This window comes from Schistocerca serialis, chromosome 1, assembly GCF_023864345.2.
Source record: "Schistocerca serialis cubense isolate TAMUIC-IGC-003099 chromosome 1, iqSchSeri2.2, whole genome shotgun sequence".
Classification (NCBI taxonomy): domain Eukaryota; kingdom Metazoa; phylum Arthropoda; class Insecta; order Orthoptera; family Acrididae; genus Schistocerca; species Schistocerca serialis.
In genome coordinates, this window is record NC_064638.1 from 1,132,566,948 (window position 1) to 1,132,586,554 (window position 19,607).

At 39.4% G+C, this 19,607-nt stretch overlaps 1 protein-coding gene across 1 annotated transcript in view; it reads right to left on the minus strand.

Moving 5' to 3' along the window:
• The window catches only part of LOC126417158 (dynactin subunit 4), a 53,243-nt gene that overhangs the window by 16,547 nt on the left and 17,089 nt on the right, over nucleotides 1-19,607 (minus strand). The window contains exon 5 of the mRNA XM_050085059.1: nucleotides 2,649-2,853. Within this exon, the coding sequence (XP_049941016.1) occupies nucleotides 2,649-2,853 (205 nt within the window). The remainder of the gene's footprint in view (nucleotides 1-2,648; nucleotides 2,854-19,607) is intronic.

Sequence of the window (19,607 nt, forward strand, 5' to 3'; positions counted from 1 at the left end):
TTTAAATTGTAAGACATTTCCAGGGGCAGATGTGGACTCTGACCACAATCTATTGGTTATGACCTGTAGATTAAAACTGAAGAAACTGCAAAAAGGTGGGAACTTAAGGAGATGGGACCTGGATAAACTGAAAGAACCAGAGGTTGTACAGAGTTTCAGGGAGAGTATTAGGGAACAATTGACAGGAATGGGGGAAATCAATACAGTAGAAGAAGAATGGGTAGCTTTGAGGGATGAAGTGGTGAAGGCAGCAGAGGATCAAGTACGTAAAAAGACGAGGACTAGTAGAAATCCTTGGGTAACAGAAGAAATACTGAATTTAATTGATGAAAGGAGAAAATATAAAAGTGCAGTAAATGCAGCAGGCAAAAAGGAATACAAACGTCTCAAAAATGAGATCGGCGGGAAGTGCAAAATGGCTAAGCAGGGATGGCTAGAGGACAAATGTAAAGATGTAGAGGCTTATCTCACTAGAGGTAAGATAGATACTGCCTACAGGAAAATTAAAGAGACCTTTGGAGATAAGAGAACCACTTGTATGAACATCAAGAGCACAGATGGAAACCCAGTTCTAAGCAAAGAAGGGAAAGCAGAAAGGTGGAAGGAGTATATAGAGGGTCTATACAACGGTGATGTACTTGAGGACAATATTATGGAAATGGAAGAGCATGTAGATGAAGATGAAATGGGAGATACGATACTGCGTGAAGAGTTTGACAGAGCACTGAAAGACCTAGTCGAAACAAGGCCCCCGGATTAGACAACATTCCATTGGAACTACTGACGGCCTTGGGAGAGCCAGTCCTGACAAAACTCTACCATCTGGTGAGCAAGATGTATGAAACAGGCAAAATACCATCAGACTTCAAGAAGAATATAATAATTCCAATCCCAAAGAAAGCAGGTGTTGACAGATGTGAAAATTACCGAACAATCAGTTTAATAAGCCACAGCTGCAAAATACTAACACGAATTCTTTACAGACGAATGGAAAAACTGGTAGAAGCCGACCTCGGGGAAGATCAGTTTGGATTCCGTAGAAATACTGGAACACGTGAGGCAATACTGACTTTACGACTTATCTTAGAAGAAAGATTAAGGAAAGGCAAACCTACGTTTCTAGCATTTGTAGACTTAGAGAAAGCTTTTGACAATGTTGACTGGAATATTCTATTTCAAATTCTAAGGGTGGCAGGGGTAAAATACAGGGAGCGAAAGGCTATTTACAATTTGTACAGAAACCAGATGGCAGTTATATGAGTCGAAGGACATGAAAGGGAGGCAGTTGTTGGGAAGGGAGTAAGACTGGGTTGTAGTCCCTCCCCGATGTTATTCAATCTGTATATTGAGCAAGCAGTAAAGGAAACAAAAAAAAAAAAAAAAAAAAAAAATTCGGAGTAGGTATTAAAATCCATGGAGAAGAAATAAAAACTTTGAGGCTCCCCGATGACATTGTAAATCTGTCAGAGATAGCAAAGGACTTGGAAGAGCAGTTGAATGGAATGGATAGCGTCTTGAAAGGAGGATATAAGATGAACATCAACAAAAGCAAAACGAGGATAATGGAATTTAGTCGAATTAAGTCGGGTGATGCTGAGGGAATTAGATTAGGAAATGAGACACTTAAAGTAGTAAAGGAGCAAAATAACTGATGATGGTCGAAGTAGAGAGGGTATAAAATGTAGACTGGCAATGGCAAGGAAAGCGTTTCTGAAGAAGAGAAATTTGTTAACGTCGAGTATAGATTTAAGTGTCAGGAAGTCATTTCTGAAAGTATTTGTATGGAGCGTAGCCATGTATGGAAGTGAAACATGGACGATAAATAGTTTGGACAAGAAGAGAATAGAAGCTTTCGAAATGTGGTGCTACAGAAGAATGCTGAAGATTAGATGGGTAGATCACATAACTAATGAGGAAGTATTGAATAGGATTGGGGAGAAGAGAAGTTTGTGGCACAACTTGACCAGAAGAAGGGATCGGTTGGTAGGACATGTTCTGAGGCATCAAGGGATCACAAATTTAGTATTGGAGGGCAGCGTGGAGGGTAAAAATCGTAGAGGGAGACCAAGAGATGAATACACTAAGCAGATTCAGATGGATGTAGGTTGCAGTAGGTACTGGGAGATGAAGAAGCTTGCATGGGATAGAGCGGCATGGAGAGCTGCATTAAACCAGTCTCAGGACTGAAGACCACAACAACAACACAATTATTTCTCCTTTGAAGGCATTTCCTACATACAAATCTGGGGTACTGCTATGGGCTCCCACATGGTACCATTTTATGCCAGCCTATTCATGGACTATTTAGAGGAATTCTTCTTAAACACCTAGAATCCTAAACCCCTCATCTGGTTTCAACTTTCATAATCTGTATTGAGGATGAGGATACCCTACCCGCATTCCTCCAGAATGTCAACACCTTCTCCCCCATTTGCCTTATCTGGCCCTACTCAACCCAACAAAGTGCACAAAGTCACAGCAATGAGAAAACAGCTCTAAGTGTATAAGATAAGAAATGATAGAGCAAATAATATTTCCTCCTGCAAATTCTTTCTTTGGTAGTAAAGACAACAGGAACAAAAGATTAGCAATGTGATTTTGCATACATACACTTTAAGTTAAGTTTTTATTAGAGAGCAGAAAGATACCTCAGATTCTTTCTTTTCTAGTTTCTTCTTCTTTTCTTCCATTTCTTTCCGCCATTCCTCTAGATCTTCATCAGGAGAAGGTAAGATCAAGAACTGCACAGTGCTTTGGTGCTGTGTTGGGTTACACAACTTCAGAATGAATTCACTTCTCTGACCAATCTTCAGAGGTTCACATGTTACAATACGTACTTCTGGTACATGATAGCTGAAATTGAATATCAGTTGTGGAGCAAATGAGTTTAATGTAATTGTACTTAAGAGCAGAAAACTTTACACAAAAATACTGACTTCCAGATAGAGAGAAATCTGGATAATACTGCAACAAAAAGTTGTAAAATAAAACACACACACACACACACACACACACACACACACACACACACACAGAGAGAGAGAGAGAGAGAGAGAGCAATCCACACCTCTTGAGCAAGAGACAGAGCAGGTAAGAGGTATTTTAATATATTTTACAGACTTTACTGAGGTAAAGTCTGTCAAATCAGTTGATAGCTATATTAACTTATCATAGAACACATGATAAATCAAAGCTAATTCACAATTGTGTGTTAGCGTTGGTTTACTGAGTCTTTTATAGCAAAAACTGTAATCTAGAAAATAAGAATAAAATGCACAAAACAGCATAAAAGAGCCAAGAAGTCACTTCTGACCGTATACAACACACCTGTACAAATCGCAACAAGGGTCTCTTAATGTTATGACCTATTAATCTTATTAAGCTGACTATTCAATTACTGCTGGAATCTCATCATTTCAATAAATTTCACAGTACATGATAAAGAACTGGCATATCAGTAGATGACTGTTTGAAACCTAACACACTGAGACAGATAATAGCCTATACAAAAATATTACTTCTATGCCATTTTTTTTCCTCACTTTCCACTTTCTTTCTGATTTATTTAATTAAATTTAGCTACCATATGCATCAATACGATTAAATAATACAGAGAGAGTTTACTGTTAAAACAGTGTACATGTAGTGTTTCAATGACACGTTTCTTTAGTTAAAATATACCTTGATTGTTCCACATTCCTGAATGTTCACCTTCTACAACTAATGAATGAATGAATGAATGAATGGACAGGCAAAATTCTGGCCAGACACTTCACAAAGGCTTTTCTCAAATTTGAGCATTTATACTAACAATGCAAAAAATATTTAAATATACTTATTTAATACAGTTTAAGTTAACCTAATTTTAGTTAATATACTGGTAAGTAATATGCATTTTATTACGCCTCCCATAACTGATCATATTTTTTAATATTAATTAATCAGACCCTACTTTTTCTAAGTGTCTTTTAAACAGTATTTACTATTACATTTTTATATAAACAATGAAGATTTTAGATTAAAATAGCTTCCAAATTATTGGATACTACACAAATAAAATACATTTCTAGAATCGGGAAGAGTCTTGTTTTAACTAAATCAATGGAGGTCGCTGTTCCAGACACAGTTTATTAGACCAGTCAAAATTTTTAGAAATTGTGTTATTCTGAACTTCAAATATCAAATTCCTCTATAAAATAAAAATTCCCCACAAAAAGTAACTACACTACAACAAGCAGCAGAACACAAATTCCAGTCTTATAAGAATTTGGAAAACATAACCTGTGAAGTAAATTTGGATGTTTACCATACAGTTGTAGAAAATTAAAGTGTAACAAGGAAAGAAATAGTACTTATTTACTCTAGGAGTGATATTAAAGGAAGTGAAATGCTCCATTTTGCTGGGTTTCTATTTAACAATAAGATACTCCCATTTGAGATCCTGATTTGATACAACGAGGGAGGGGAAATAACTGGGGAGGGGGGGGGGGGCGGGGGGGTAGGAAATGAAGGTAGCAAAATTCTCATAGGGGTGAAAAAGACATTTGCAACTGTAAAGACAATATTATGAAAAGGATAGAGTGCTGCTCAACATATAGAGGAGATGTTGAGTCACCGACAAGTGCAACAAAAAGACTGCTATACATTTAAGCTTTCACCCAAAAGGCCTTCTTCTAAACTAGAAAACACACACACATTTACAAAAGCATAACTCATACATAATGCTCAGTGCCCCTGGACACTAAGGCTAGACCAGTGGCTCAGAGGCCAAAGACAGTGGTCATGTGCGTGGGAGTTGTGCTTGTGTGAATACGCTATGGCGACAAGCGCATCAATCACTGTGATGGTATTCCAGTCTGCGTAAGGTGGAAATTCAAACCAGCCTGCATACTAGCAGGTTAACAGAGGGCAACACTAATAGCTGGAGCAGCAGCAACCGCAAGGTGCACGCGCAGCCCTGATCAGCGCACTCAGACCGATCTATTTCCTGCATCGGCTGATACGCAAGTTTCAGCCAATCAAACAGAAGTATCACTCTGCAGGACGACTATTTAGGGCCTTACTGCAATGGCAGCCAGCAGTTATATTGCAACCAGCAGCACTGGAACGACCTCTGATAATGTGCTACCATGATCAACTCTTCTAATCTTCTTCGTCATCATCATCATCATCATCATCATGAAATCGAACTGGCAAAATGGGATGCCACTGAGTGGAGAGGTCACGGTATTCTGTTTTGCTACATCTCCTACACTAGACGAGTGTCGCACTTAGTGCCAATACTACAAAATTCATTCCTATGGACTTTAAAGGGATTCAACTTGTGACTGTTACTTTTTGGAACTTAGATTATTTGAACATTCACTTGGTCAAGAAAGCTTTTATTTTTGTGCTTCAGAAGTCAGCTATTCTGTCCATCATAAAGTAGTGAGTTAATTTCTTGCATTGCAAATAAAACTGTTTAATTGGTATACCTGGTGAACGTTTTGTGGGACATATTAGAATGTTGTGCATTTCTTACTATATAAGAAGGCCTTTATGGCCAAAACCTTAAATGTATAGAAATCTTTTTGTTGTATCTGTCTGTAACTAACATCTCCTCTGTACAGTGAGTGGCAGTCTATCCTTTTCATAATACTATTGTTATTCCATCCAGGATTTTCCATTGTTGTAACTGGAAAGAGTAATTCTATTATGAAAGAGCATGATACATTGAAAATTAAAGAAAGAATGGATGGTGTTACAAGGGTGGATAATGTCTCAGTCAACTTGGACTAGGGTCAGCAATAATAATAAATAAACATCATCATAGTTGTTGATAAACATAGGACCTTGATCTTTGGCGCCCACATAACTCTCCACACTCATATTGCAGTTTAACACCAACTATACAGGCTCAGGCACTCCATCACAATTGGTGACAAACTTTCCACATAAAGGGAGCATCAATGAGGTGTAAGCAGTGTAGTAAAGCATTTTGCTGGGCAGGTATGCGGATTTAGATGGGCAGCTTGAAGGAGAAAACACACACACACACACACACACACACACACACACACACACACACAGACACATACACACACGCGCGCACACACACACACACACACACACACACACACACACACGCGCGCACACACACACACACACACACGCGTGCACACGTACACGCGCACACACACACACACACACACACACACACACACACACACACACACACATATAGTGTTTACATTAATTAACACATTATTATTTCAGTCATAATCGTGCACCTCTACTCGAAAACCTTTTTTTACTAGCTACCTTGTTTTAAGTAGAAATTTGTCAATGGAATAGAAGAAGTTGTCCAGGAGAAATGATTTTAAGTAGGATTTAAAACTTGCTTTGATATCTGTCACACATTTTATTGGGCAAATAATCAAAAATCTTTGTTGCTGAAGATTGGATTCTTTTCTGACTCACTAACAACTTTAACAATAGTGATAAAGGTCATTTTTCCCTCCAGTGTTGTAGGCATGGACATCACTTTGTTCTCAAATTCCGATGGATTATTTGTGATGAAGTTCATTTGTGAATATATGTACCGTGACAGCAATTAAAATGCCTAGCTCCTTGAAGAGCCACCTACATGACATCCATAGGTACACGACATGTTATTCTTACTGTTTGCTTTTGTGCAGTAAATCTTCCTTTCTACATAGTGACTTCAGAAAATGATTCCATAAGACATTATTGGTTGGAAATATTCAAAATATGTCAGGTACTTGATTTGTCTATTTCCAAGATTAGCAATTATACAAAGAGCAAAAGCAGCTGAACTTAATTCTTTGAGAAGCTTATTAATATGCTTTCTGTAGTTCAAGTTTTCATTAGTATGTACACCCAAAAATTTGGAGCATTCTATTTACTGACTCCTGCTCACGTGCTTTGTCTACTGTTTGTACAGAACTGAATATAACTGTTTTCCAAAATTTAGGGAGAGTCCATTTTCAGAGAACCATTTTATAATTCTTTGCAAAATATTATGTACCATTGCTCCCATTGCTTTCTACTGCAATTTATTACAACACTAGTATTTTATGCAAAAAGTACCTATTCTTATTGTTGAAGGCCAATCACACAGATAAGAAATGGGAGTGGACCCAAAATTGAATCCCGTGGGTCTCCTTTAGTGATTTCTCCTCAGTCACTAAAATTTTCTATCCACTTGATGTTGTTTGAAATATCCAGCACAACCTTTTGCATTCTGTTTGTTAAGTACGATTCAAACCAGCTGTGTATAAAGCCATCATCAGTTCCATAAAACTTGAGTTTTTCCGAGAGAGTAACATGAGCTACACAATCAAACGTCTTGGAAAGATAAAAAAATACCAACTGGTGATATTTTATTACTTCAAGCTCATATTATTTGGTGAGTGAATGTATACTTAGCATTCTCATTTGAACCACCCTTCTGGAATCTAAACTGTAATACACTAAGTAAATTGTTTCCACTCAACTGAGTGACTACCCTTGAGCACATTACTGTTTCAAATATTCTGAGAAATGATACCAGTAGGGAAACTGAATGATAACTGTTTAAGTTTGTCTTGTCATTTTTTCTTATAAAGAGGTTAACAACTTCATATCTTAACCTGTCTGGAAAAATGCCCTCTGCCAGTAGTGCACTGCCTATATCAATAAGTTATCAACTCCACATGGGCTTTTCTTTTTTAGAATTCTATTAATTTCAGTGAGGCATGTTGGTGCTATTGCTAGTTGCTGAAAGTTTTGTGGAATGACATTTTTAATATATCCTCTTGCTTCTTCAAATGAACCATTTAATTCTTTTTTTGCTGTTACATTTAAAAAGTGATTGTTAAAAGTATTTGCAACTTCTGAATTATCGCAATATATTTTCATTTTGTTTGTTGCGAAATCTTGTACACTGACTGCTTTCACTGTCCCATGGGGGCATTACCAGTACAAATAGATATAATGTGGGCCAAAAAATTCACCTGCTATGGTCCAAAGAGTATTAGATGGAGTTCTGTGTGATTTAAAGCAAAATACTTGCATGGTATATTTGGAGGACATCACTGTATTCCGAAGGATAGGCCATAGGCTGTGAAAGGAAGATGTATTCGACAGGCTACCTCCACACACTTAGCACAGGCGAGTGCCATTTTGTGCATGTGGGTAAACTACAATGGGAGAGTGATTAGCAGGAAAAGTGTTTAATCTTCACCCAACAGAGGCAATCCACAATTTTGCAGGGCCACAAACCACAAAACAACTTCAGTCATCCCTAAGGTTATGCAATTACTATTGCAAATTCATAAAAAAATTGCGCAGATCAGGAAACTCTAAAACTGATTGATGAGAAACGTAGTGAAAGTCCAGTGGTCACCACGATGTCAAGCTCTGCTTGAGACTTTGAAGGCAGCATTGCTCTCTGATCAGGTACTAGTTTTTTTGTATTTTAAGAAAGAATTTACGAGACACTAACAATGGGGGTGTTGGTTGTATTTTGACCAGAATATCAATGGGCAGGAACACCCAGCAGAGTATGGTTCAAGGCAACTGAACAAAGTGGAGTGTAACTACTCCAATAAAGAAAAAGAAATGTTGGTAATGATATGTGGACTAGTGTACTTTTGTTGCTATTTATACGGCTGAAAGTTTAAGGTCATCATGGAACATACTTCATTAAAATGGCTGTTGGGACTGACAGACCCATCAAGTAGGTTAACAAGATGGCTCTAAAATGGGTCAAATGGCTCTGAGCACTATGGGACTTAACAGCTGTGGTCATCAGTCCCCTAGAACTTAGAACTACTTAAACCTAACTAACTTAAGGACATCACACACATCCATGCCCGAGGCAGGATTCGAACCTGCGACCGTAGCACTGGCGCAATTCCGGACTGTGCGCCTAGAACCGCGAGACCACCGCGGCCAGCAACAAGATGGCCATTCAAACTCCAGTGAGTATGATTACGAGATAGTTCACAAACTGGTTAGAAAGCACAAAAATGCAGATATGTTACTTAGGAAAGCTGCAGTGCATGTGCTAGGCAAAAGTTTAACAGAGTGGCAGAGAGCACAAGCAACCAACAAAGACTGCCAGGCAATCAGGTCACAATCACAATTCGTGGCGCACGAAGGCTTGCTCTGCAGAATGATGAAATACGGATCGCGCATAGTGGTTCTCAAGGCATTCAAGGATGCAGTATTGCATCAAGTGCATGACCACATGTTCTCAGGTCATGGAGGGCGCGGAACAACAGACAGACAAGTAGTGGAAAGATTCTTGTGGAGAACAAGAAAACGTGATATTGAGCAATATGAAAGGGATTGAGTGCCTTCTGCACAAAGAGCTGATCTTAGTCATCAAAACATCCCTTTGCAAACACCACAGAGGCATTTAAACCTTTTCAAATGATTGGACTGTATGTTTTAGGGCCTCTTAATAGAACACCTGCTGGAAAAACATGTGCTGGCAGTTAGATATCATTTTTCAAGGCTGTTAGTGATAGTCATGATTCCTTCTCAGCAGGCTAGTATAGTAGCTCAGGCTTTAGTTAACAACTGGACACTTAAGTTAGAGGTACCTCATACCTTAGTTATGGATCAGAGAACAAGTTTTGTATCAGATTTGATGAAAAAATTATGTCATATACTTCGTATCTGGAAATTACACACAAGCCCGTTCCATCCTCAAACATAAGGTGTGCATAGGACAATCTCTATTATGTTGATTTGTTACAGTAACAGCAGTCGTATGTACTGGGATATGTATTTGCAATATTTAGTTGTGTGTATAACTCCGAAGTGCACACTGATAAAGGTCTCTCACTTTTTCATGGTGTTACACAGTAGAAAAATGCTATTTCCCTTTGATATCATGATTCCCAAAGTAGAACCAGACTGTGATTGGTTAAGAAATTCACTGAAAGATTATGGGATGAATGGCAGAAAGTAAAGTGAGCCAATGCCAAAGCTTGGAGCAACAAGAACAGTCCACACAACATGCAAAATTACTGCAGTACTAAGTGGGTCAATGGAAATTAGTCACCAAACCATACAAGCCTAAGGGATAAGCAAAAAAATTCTTGCTTAAATATCAGGGTCCTTATCAGGTTAAATATCAGGGTCCTTATCAGGTCATTGAGATGACTTCTCCAGTAAGTTTTAAAGTGCAGTTTCTCACTAAAACACCTAGCGTCCACTTGAGTAGAGTTAAACCCATTAGAGGAATGGTGGATGCATTGCCACAAGTCCTAAGAGTGGAGTCAGGGCACACAAAAACGACTAGAAAAGTAGACAAGCGAGGAGTGTATAGTGCTCCCTAAACACTAAGATCATATAACAAATAGTAGCATTCAAGTTGTGTTATGTCTATAAGTTGTTCTACTCTTGTAAAATGTGTTCTGAAGGTAAGATGAATTACAAGAGATGCTGGATGAACAAATGGTCCTGATACTGACAATCCAGGACACCTGCATAACAGATGACAACGCAACAGATTTTGGTAACTACATACTGTGCAAGAGAATAACGGATGAGAAAATAGGCAAAGGAGCTCCACTGTCTTTGCAGTCAACAAGAGAATCCTCACATTATCATCAGAAATGAAACCAATAAATAAAATAATAATGCTGATGAGGCTCAAAATGTATTAATAAATCTTACACGATAATCAATGCACATGTACCAGTAAGTCAAGATAACAATAGAGACAAAAGAAGAGTTGACAAGTGCTGGGGTAGACTAGAGGGAACCATGAGAAACAACCCTAAAGGAGGTATTAAATTCTTCTTATATCTGCCACTATCATTATTGTTATTACTGTTGTCAATATCACTGGCAGTGGCTGCAGTAGTAGTACAAGTATTACTAGTATTAACTTTATTAGTTCGTAGTCAGTATGATTTACCCACAGTGCCACTTCAGACACTCCAATCATTTTAATACTAGTTATCATATTAAAATTGTTATTTCTTAGGTAACTATGATGTAAAAAAAGTACTGTATGTGTGAATCCCTTGTCAGATGTAAGAGAGGACCTGATGGTCATAATGCGATCACATTAAATAAATAAATATATATATTAAAAAAAATAAGTATTAAAATTTTATAAGATGATTTAAACTCACAATCAGATAGAGAAAGGAAATTCAGAGGAATGATAGGACAACACAAAATCTGGGTTTCAGAGAAAGTATGGACCACAACTGAACAACAAAGAGAACTGTGAAACACGGGTAAAGTACATCAATGAACTATTCAACTGTCCTGAACCAATAGATTCCCAAGGAGACGGCATTATAGCTGAAGTACTATGGGAAACTGGGCCAAATACCATGAGAGAAATAACAAATATACATGATGTATGGGAGAACTGAAGTAATATCAGAAGACCTTAAGTGCATAGTTATACACCTTCTACGTAAGAAAGCAGATAGGACTTATGTTAACAATTATAGAGGGAAAACTGTACTGCCAGTCACATACAAAACAGTATCACAGTGCCTGTTAGACTGGGATACTGTTCCACCCACAAAATGAGATAGGATAATACCAAGCAAGCAACAGACTGAAAAGATAATGTGCTTAACATATACTGACCACTATCTTTGCTGCTCAGGCCAGACGTTGCCTTGGCACAGGAGTGTGTGTGTGTGTGTGTGTGTGTGTGTGTGTGTTGTCTAACATGGCTACGGAAGTTTTAAACATTATATGATTACTTACACTGAAAGAAGTCTTTAAACAGTGTAAGTAATGAAAAGTGAGAAGGGTATCTCTGGTTTTGAAATAGTGTTTTCAAGGATGGAGTGAGTTATTAAAGAAATGTGGATGAAAGATATTTTACTCCAATTACATGAAAGAAACCAGTAAAATATGTGAAAATCATTTAGTTTCAATTTGACTGGTAGCGTAAAAATCAGTGGCACACAGAATGCAGCTGAGCACATGATCAAAATGAAAAGTATTTTTCCTTTCTCATTATTACTCTATCCCAAATCAAGCAAACCTGGAAACCATTACAGAATTAATGCTATAGAATCAAAAGAAATTAAATATAAAAAAAATCTAGTGGAGATTTGACAGTAAGCAAGAGGTGAACATATAATTAAAATAGATTCGAGAAGATGACACGAGTCATAATTGTTAAGATATCACATTTATATGATTCAGCGATCAGCTCAGCATGCAACAAGCATGCCTGCGGCAGCCAAATGGTTCAAGTGCATAGGTAAGACGGATGCAGTCACTAGAATCTGGTAATGCTGATTATTAGTTCAGAATCAGAACAACATTTTTTGATTCCTCGAGAGCATTTTAACTTATGAGCACTCAACTACGCAAACTGTTCTTTGTCTACTAACGTAATCTTGTGATTCTGAAATCAGCATAATTTCAACACAAAAATAAATAACACCAATAGAGGAAAGCATATTTAGCAATAACAAATAAATTGACAGCTAACAACATCAAATTTTACTAAAACATCAATGGAATCAACAAAACCACTATGCAAATGCAACTGTACACAAGTCTTTTTAAGACACCACACTCTGAGCTCCGCCCCCCCCCCCCCCCCCCCAGGTCTCTATGTCATTAATATTCAATGACCCCACAGATTTATTTCTGAAACAGTGTGGAATAGATAAACAGTGATCTAAAAGGCAGGTATGATTTTACTAGATTATACATTGTTGTTGTTGCTGTTGTTGTCTTCAGTCCTGAGACTGGTTTGATGCAGCTCTCCATGCTACTCTATCCTGTGCAAGCTTTTTCATCTCCCAGTACCTACTGCAACCTACATCCATCTGAATCTGCTTAGTGTATTCATCTCTTGGTCTCCCTCTACGATTTTTACCCTCCACGCTGCCCTCCAATACTAAATTGGTGATCCCTTGATGCCTCAGAACATGTCCTACCAATCGATCCCTTCTTCTAGTCAAGTTGTGCCACAAACTTCTCTTCTCCCCAATCCTATTCAATATCTCCTCATTAGTTATGTGATCTACCCATTTAATCTTCAGCATTCTTCTGTAGCACCACATTTCGAAAGCTTCAATTCTCTTCTTGTCTAAACTATTTATCGTCCATGTTTCACTTCCATACATGGCTACGCTCCATACAAATACTTTCAGAAATGACTTCCTGACACTTAAATCTATACTCGACGTTAACAAATTTCTCTTCTTCAGAAACGCTTTCCTTGCCATTGCCAGTCTACATTTTATATCCTCTCTACTTCGACCATCATCAGTTATTTTGCTCCCCAAATAGCAAAACTCCTATACTACTTTAAGTAGTAATCTAATTCCCACAGGATTACATGAGTTAATTCGACTACATTCCAATTATCCTCGTTTTGCTTTTGTTGATGTTCATCTTACATCCTCGTTTCAAGACGCTATCCATTCCGTTCAACTGCTCTTCCAAGTCCTTTGCTGTCTCTGACAGAATTACAATGTCATCGGCGAACCTCAAGGTTTTTATTTCTTCTCCATGGATTTTAATACCTACTCCGAATTTTTCTTTTGTTTCCTTTACTGCTTGCTCAATATACAGATTGCATATCGGGGAGAGGCTACAACCCTGTCTCACTCCCTTCTCAACCACTGCTTCCCTTTCATGCCCCTCAACACTTAAAACTGCCATCTGGTTTCTGTACAAATTGTAAATAGCCTTTCGCTCCCTGTATTTTACCCCTGCCACCTTCAGAATTTGAAAAAGAGTATTCCAGTCAACATTGTCAAAAGCTTTCTCTAAGTCTACAAATGCTAGAAACGTAGGTTTGCCTTTTCTTAATCTAGCTTCTAAGACAAGTCGTAGAGTCAGTATTGCCTCACGTGTTCCAATATTTCTACGGAATTCAAACTGATCTTCCCCGAGGTCGGCTTCTACCAGTTTTTCCATTCGTCTGTAAAGAATTCGTGTTAGTCTTTTGCAGCTGTGACTTATTAAACTGATAGTTCCGTAATTTTCACATCTGTCAACACCTGCTTTCTTTGGGATTGGAATTATTATATTCTTCTTGAAGTCTGAGGGAATTTCGTCTGTCTCATACACCTTGCTCACTAGATGGTAGAGTTTTGTCAGGACTGGCTCTGCCAAAGCTGTCAGTAGTTCCAATGGAATGTTGTCTACTCCCGGGGCCTTGTTTTGGCTCAGGTCTTTCAGTGCTAGACTGTACATACTATGTTGTAAATAAATGAGTTGACGTTTTAATTATTTATCAATTGTCGGGATTGCTCAATGTGCACCAAGCTACAACAGATATATCTGGTGTCAAGGTTGAAGTAAAGAAACATTAGAATTTAACACCTCATTGACAACGAGGTCATTGGAGGTGGAGCAAAAGCTTGGATTAGGGATGGATGGTCAAGGAAACTGGCTGTGCCCTTTCAAAGGAACCATCCTGGCACTTTCCTTATACGGTTTAGGGAAATCCCAGAAAGCTTCATCTGGATGACCAAATGGGGATCTGAACCACCACAGTCATGAGTGCAAGTCCAGTGTGCTAACCACTGCAACACATCACTCGATCCAAGGATGAAATTACTGAGGATCCATGGGAGAGGATTAAACACCACCAACTTCAAACAACATCCCATTAATCAATTTTTTTAAATTTCAGCAGTGTTGGAAATTGCTCCTTGTGTCTAACAGTGTACTTAATTTGTGTATAAAATTGCAAGCATGGGAGAACCTTTACGCACTGCACTTATCCTCTTTCAAAGCCAACAAATACAAACATTACTGTCGAGCATTACCATTCTGCTGGAATCACTAGCCCAGCATTCAACTAAAACTGAAGAACAGAACTCCAGCAGCCAAGTGCCACTTCCTCCTATCCATTTCTCTGATGCAAAACAAAAAGACTGAATGGAATAAAAAATTCAATTGAAGCAGCACTTCTCAGCCAACCAAATCTAAGGTGACTCATGAAGTTCTTGCTTGTTGCAAAATTGTGCCTGTATTGAAAAGTGTTCTCACAGTAAAATTCCAAACCATATCAAAAACATTAGAAATGCAATGAATTTTCTGACGTCCAGATACAAGTAGTTGCTACTTGTATCCAATTTTTTCTTGTATGCATCTTTAAAATAATCAGTCGTGCAAGGAAGGGATTGTTGAAATTAAGGGCATGACTAGGAATTGTAAATTTAACTGCACTTTTGGAGCTTTTCTTCAACACAAAATAGAACTAGACTTTAATGTGCCTGTTGTCGCAACATTGACCACAGATAGTTCTATGCAGCCCAGCCCTACATGAGGCACAAGCTGACAACAACCACAAGCAGTGGCATAAGCAACAATATAAGCAGTACAAGAGGTGCCCGGCTAGTTTTCCAAAGTGTTGTATTAAGAGCTGTGTAGCACATGAGTACAAGCATTCCTTTTTTCGCCAAGCGGAATGCTGACACTGGCATAAGTAAGGACACAAAGGAAGTTTGCCTGCAAATGAATCACAAAAGTAAATTCTATTCTAGACAAACGTAGATTTGAGAAAATTGAAATAAATATGAACTCAAAGTCTGAATCCACACCCACTCCTCCTGGCAATACATGCAGGAAATATAGGTCCAAGTGCAAGAATCGCAAAGCTATATGCACAATACAAAATTTTGCTCTTTCAGATCAGCTCTCTTCAAACAGATGAATATCAAAACACTCCAATCACTGACCAATAAGATGAAATCAGTCTTCTGAAAGTAAGAACTGAGATCCACATTCAAAGGACTAAGCATAAACTGCAGTCAAACGGTACCATTTTAGTTAGAGATTGGTGCTTCAAATGAATTAATTACTCATATGAACAACTGGGGCACCCGAAGCTACAAAATTCACATCTGCCCCTCACGGCCTACAATGGTGTAAGTATCTGTTCTCAGCATGTGTACTTTGCAAGCAAATTATAAAAATAAGACCGTATTAGTGCTATTTACAGTAGTGCTATCATGCTCTAGTGCCAATATTTTTGTCTTGGATGCATTTGCTTTGCTCGGGTTGGATATTCAAGATAATATGCTTGGTATCGATACTCATGCTTCCCATGTCAGCATTCAGTTGTGTGAAAAATATGGACATTTGCTCGATGGGACATTGGGACGGGTAAAGAATTATCTAGGGCACACTACACCCAAGGCAAATGCAAACCCAAATTTTTCCATGCACATCATGTACCACAAGCTATTTGTAATGAGGTCATTTCTGGACTCAACAGATTGGAGGAAGAGTTTTGAAAGCCATTTCTGCAAGACAACTGACATCTCTGCTAGTTAACACTAGAAAACCAAACAGTAAAATCACACTTTGTGTAGACTTTAAAACAATAGTTATTGCTCACACAGTTATTGATCCTTTCAGGGTTCCATGTATGGAACTTACGGTTCACCTAGCAGGTGGATGATTTTTCTACCAAATGAATTCAGCTTATCTCAATAACAGCAACGTCCTTTTGGAATTGCATCTGCTCCTGCGTTGTTTCAGCACATTCTTGAACAAATGACACTGAAATTTCTGTCCCGTTCAAATTATCTGGATGACATCATTGTACTAGACAAATACCAGAATATCATCTAAAAAAAATTAGAATCTCTCTTCAGATTTTAACTGACATGGGACTGAAGTGAAATCTACATCAGTGTTTGATTTTCCATATCAAAACTGAATATTTGGAACAACTTACTGACACCCATGTCACTTGTCCCTCGAATAAACTTTTAGAAGCCATCCAGAGATTAGCTTCTCTTAAAAATTATGGGAGTGTAAACAGTTATTGGAAAACTTATCTTTTACATAAAATTTATTCCAAAGACGGCACAAACCGTTACTCCTTGCTTCACCTCTGATGTAAAAATGTTCATTTCCTGTGGACTGGAGGTGAAGGATAATTTCAAAGGTTCAAAAATGTATTGCTTAGTTGCCTATGCCTTATTCATTACTATCTGGAGAAACCCATAGTGCTTGTAGTTGATGCATCATCACGTAGAATATGGGCAGTATTATTTCATAAGATCAGAAGCACTGAACGCCTCAAAGTGTTTGCGTGTAAGACAGTGAACAAGACCCCTGACAACTATCATCAGCTGGAAAAGGAAAGATGTATGGCATCATCGTGAAATTACATCAATATCTGTATGGCAGAAATTTCTCTCTCGACTGATCTTAAGCCATTAAAAGCTCTTTTTCATTCAACAAAAGATGTGCCTGATTATACAGAACAGAAGCTGCAGCAATCGTCATTACTTCTTTCGAATAACCAATAGAGAATTCTTTATTGTTCCTACAGCACAGCATTCAAATGTAGACAAGCTACCTCGCTTACCTATGGGAAGTGATATCTAGAGTTTGACGCAACACAACCTTTTTGTCTTAAAGTTGATCAAGCTGATTCACAATCAATGCAAGCTTTTACCACTGATAGTTGGAATATTACACAAACTACTGAGAACGATCAATCAGTATGATTGCTCAAGTACTACATTTGGATGAGTAGGCGTTGTACTCTGAAATCAATTTAGGATGCATTGATACACAAATGCCATACTCAAGGCAAGAGCTGAGATCTTCAGAAGGGTGTGATTATATTGCTTGCTGCAAATGAACAAACGTGAAGCCTGATTCTGCATCACTGCAGCAACATGTTTTGAAACTTTTACACAGAAGACATTGGGGAATTGTTAAAACTAAGCAACTAGCATGCCAACATTGTACATAGCTTGGTCTTCATAATCAGTTTAAACGCATAACCACCTTCTGCCACATGTTCGCAGACAACCAGTCAGTGCCATGTCAAAAATTTTTAATTATCCTTGACCTGATAGTCCTTGGCAACATATCCACATTGATTTTGCTGGGCCTTTCTGGAACATATGGTGGCTAATTATCCAATTTTCACTGCAGTGAATTCAATCACCAGTGCTAGCACTATCAAAGCACTTGCTTCTGTCTTTTATATAGAAAGCTCATGGCCAACTATCATTTCAGGCAATGGTCTGCAGTGTTCTTCATTGGAATTTCAACAATTTAGTCAACAAATTGGGATTCATCATGTCCGAAAAGCTCCATTCTCTTCTCAATTGAACAGTGAAGCCTTATGTTTTGTTTACACTTTCAAGGCTCAGATGTCAAAACTTCATGCTTTTCATTCAGGGGTAAATGCTTTGTTATTGTTTCTCAGAACTTTATGATCTCTGCCTCTTTACAAAGCAGAACTGTTACATGGTCATCACCACCGCACTTTCCATCATCTATTTTACCCTCGACATCCTACTTCAGATGCAAACTTTGCAACAAAGCTCCACATGAAGGACAAAGTTTTCTACAGCCTATAAAGTGCCTCACAACTGGGAATCTGGCATCGTCACTCAGATGACTCACTGAGCTCGTTACACCATTCGCAACATAATAAGCACTCATCGACAACGCCAAAACCAACTTTGCTTTCATGATTACTGTGATCCTCTTGTAGGTTTCCATGTTTCAGAAATACACTCCTGGAAATGGAAAAAAGAACACATTGACACCGGTGTGTCAGACCCACCATACTTGCTCCGGACACTGCGAGAGGGCTGTACAAGCAATGATCACACGCACGGCACAGCGGACACACCAGGAACCGCGGTGTTGGCCGTCGAATGGCGCTAGCTGCGCAGCATTTGTGCACCGCCGCCGTCAGTGTCAGCCAGTTTGCCGTGGCATACGGAGCTCCATCGCAGTCTTTAACACTGGTAGCATGCCGCGACAGTGTGGACGTGAACCGTATGTGCAGTTGACGGGCGGACTTTGAGCGAGGGTGTATAGTGGGCATGCGGGAGGCCGGGTGGACGTACCGCCGAATTGCTCAACACGTGGGGCGTGAGGTCTCCACAGTACATCGATGTTGTCGCCAGTGGTCGGCGGAAGGTGCACGTGCCTGTCGACCTGGGACCGGACCGCAGCGACGCACGGATGCACGCCAAGACCGTAGGATCCTACGCAGTGCCGTAGGGGACCGCACTGCCACTTCCCAGCAAATTAGGGACACTGTTGCTCCTGGGGTATCGGCGAGGACCATTCGCAACCGTCTCCATGAAGCTGGGCTACGGTCCCGCACACCGTTAGGCCGTCTTCCGCTCACGCCCCAACATCGTGCAGCCCGCCTCCAGTGGTGTCGCGACAGGCGTGAATGGAGGGGCGAATGGAGACGTGTCGTCTTCAGCGATGAGAGTCGCTTCTGCCTTGGTGCCAATGATGGTCGTATGCGTGTTTGGCGCCGTGCAGGTGAGCGCCACAATCAGGACTGCATACGACCGAGGCACACAGGGCCAACACCCGGCATCATGGTGTGGGGAGCGATCTCCTACACTGGCCGTACACCACTGGTGATCGTCGAGGGGACACTGAATAGTGCACGGTACATCCAAACCGTCATCGAACCCATCGTTCTACCATTCCTAGACCGGCAAGGGAACTTGCTGTTCCAACAGGACAATGCACGTCCGCATGTATCCCGTGCCACCCAACGTGCTCTAGAAGGTGTAAGTCAACTACCCTGGCCAGCAAGATCTCCGGATCTGTCCCCCATTGAGCATGTTTGGGACTGGATGAAGCGTCGTCTCACGCGG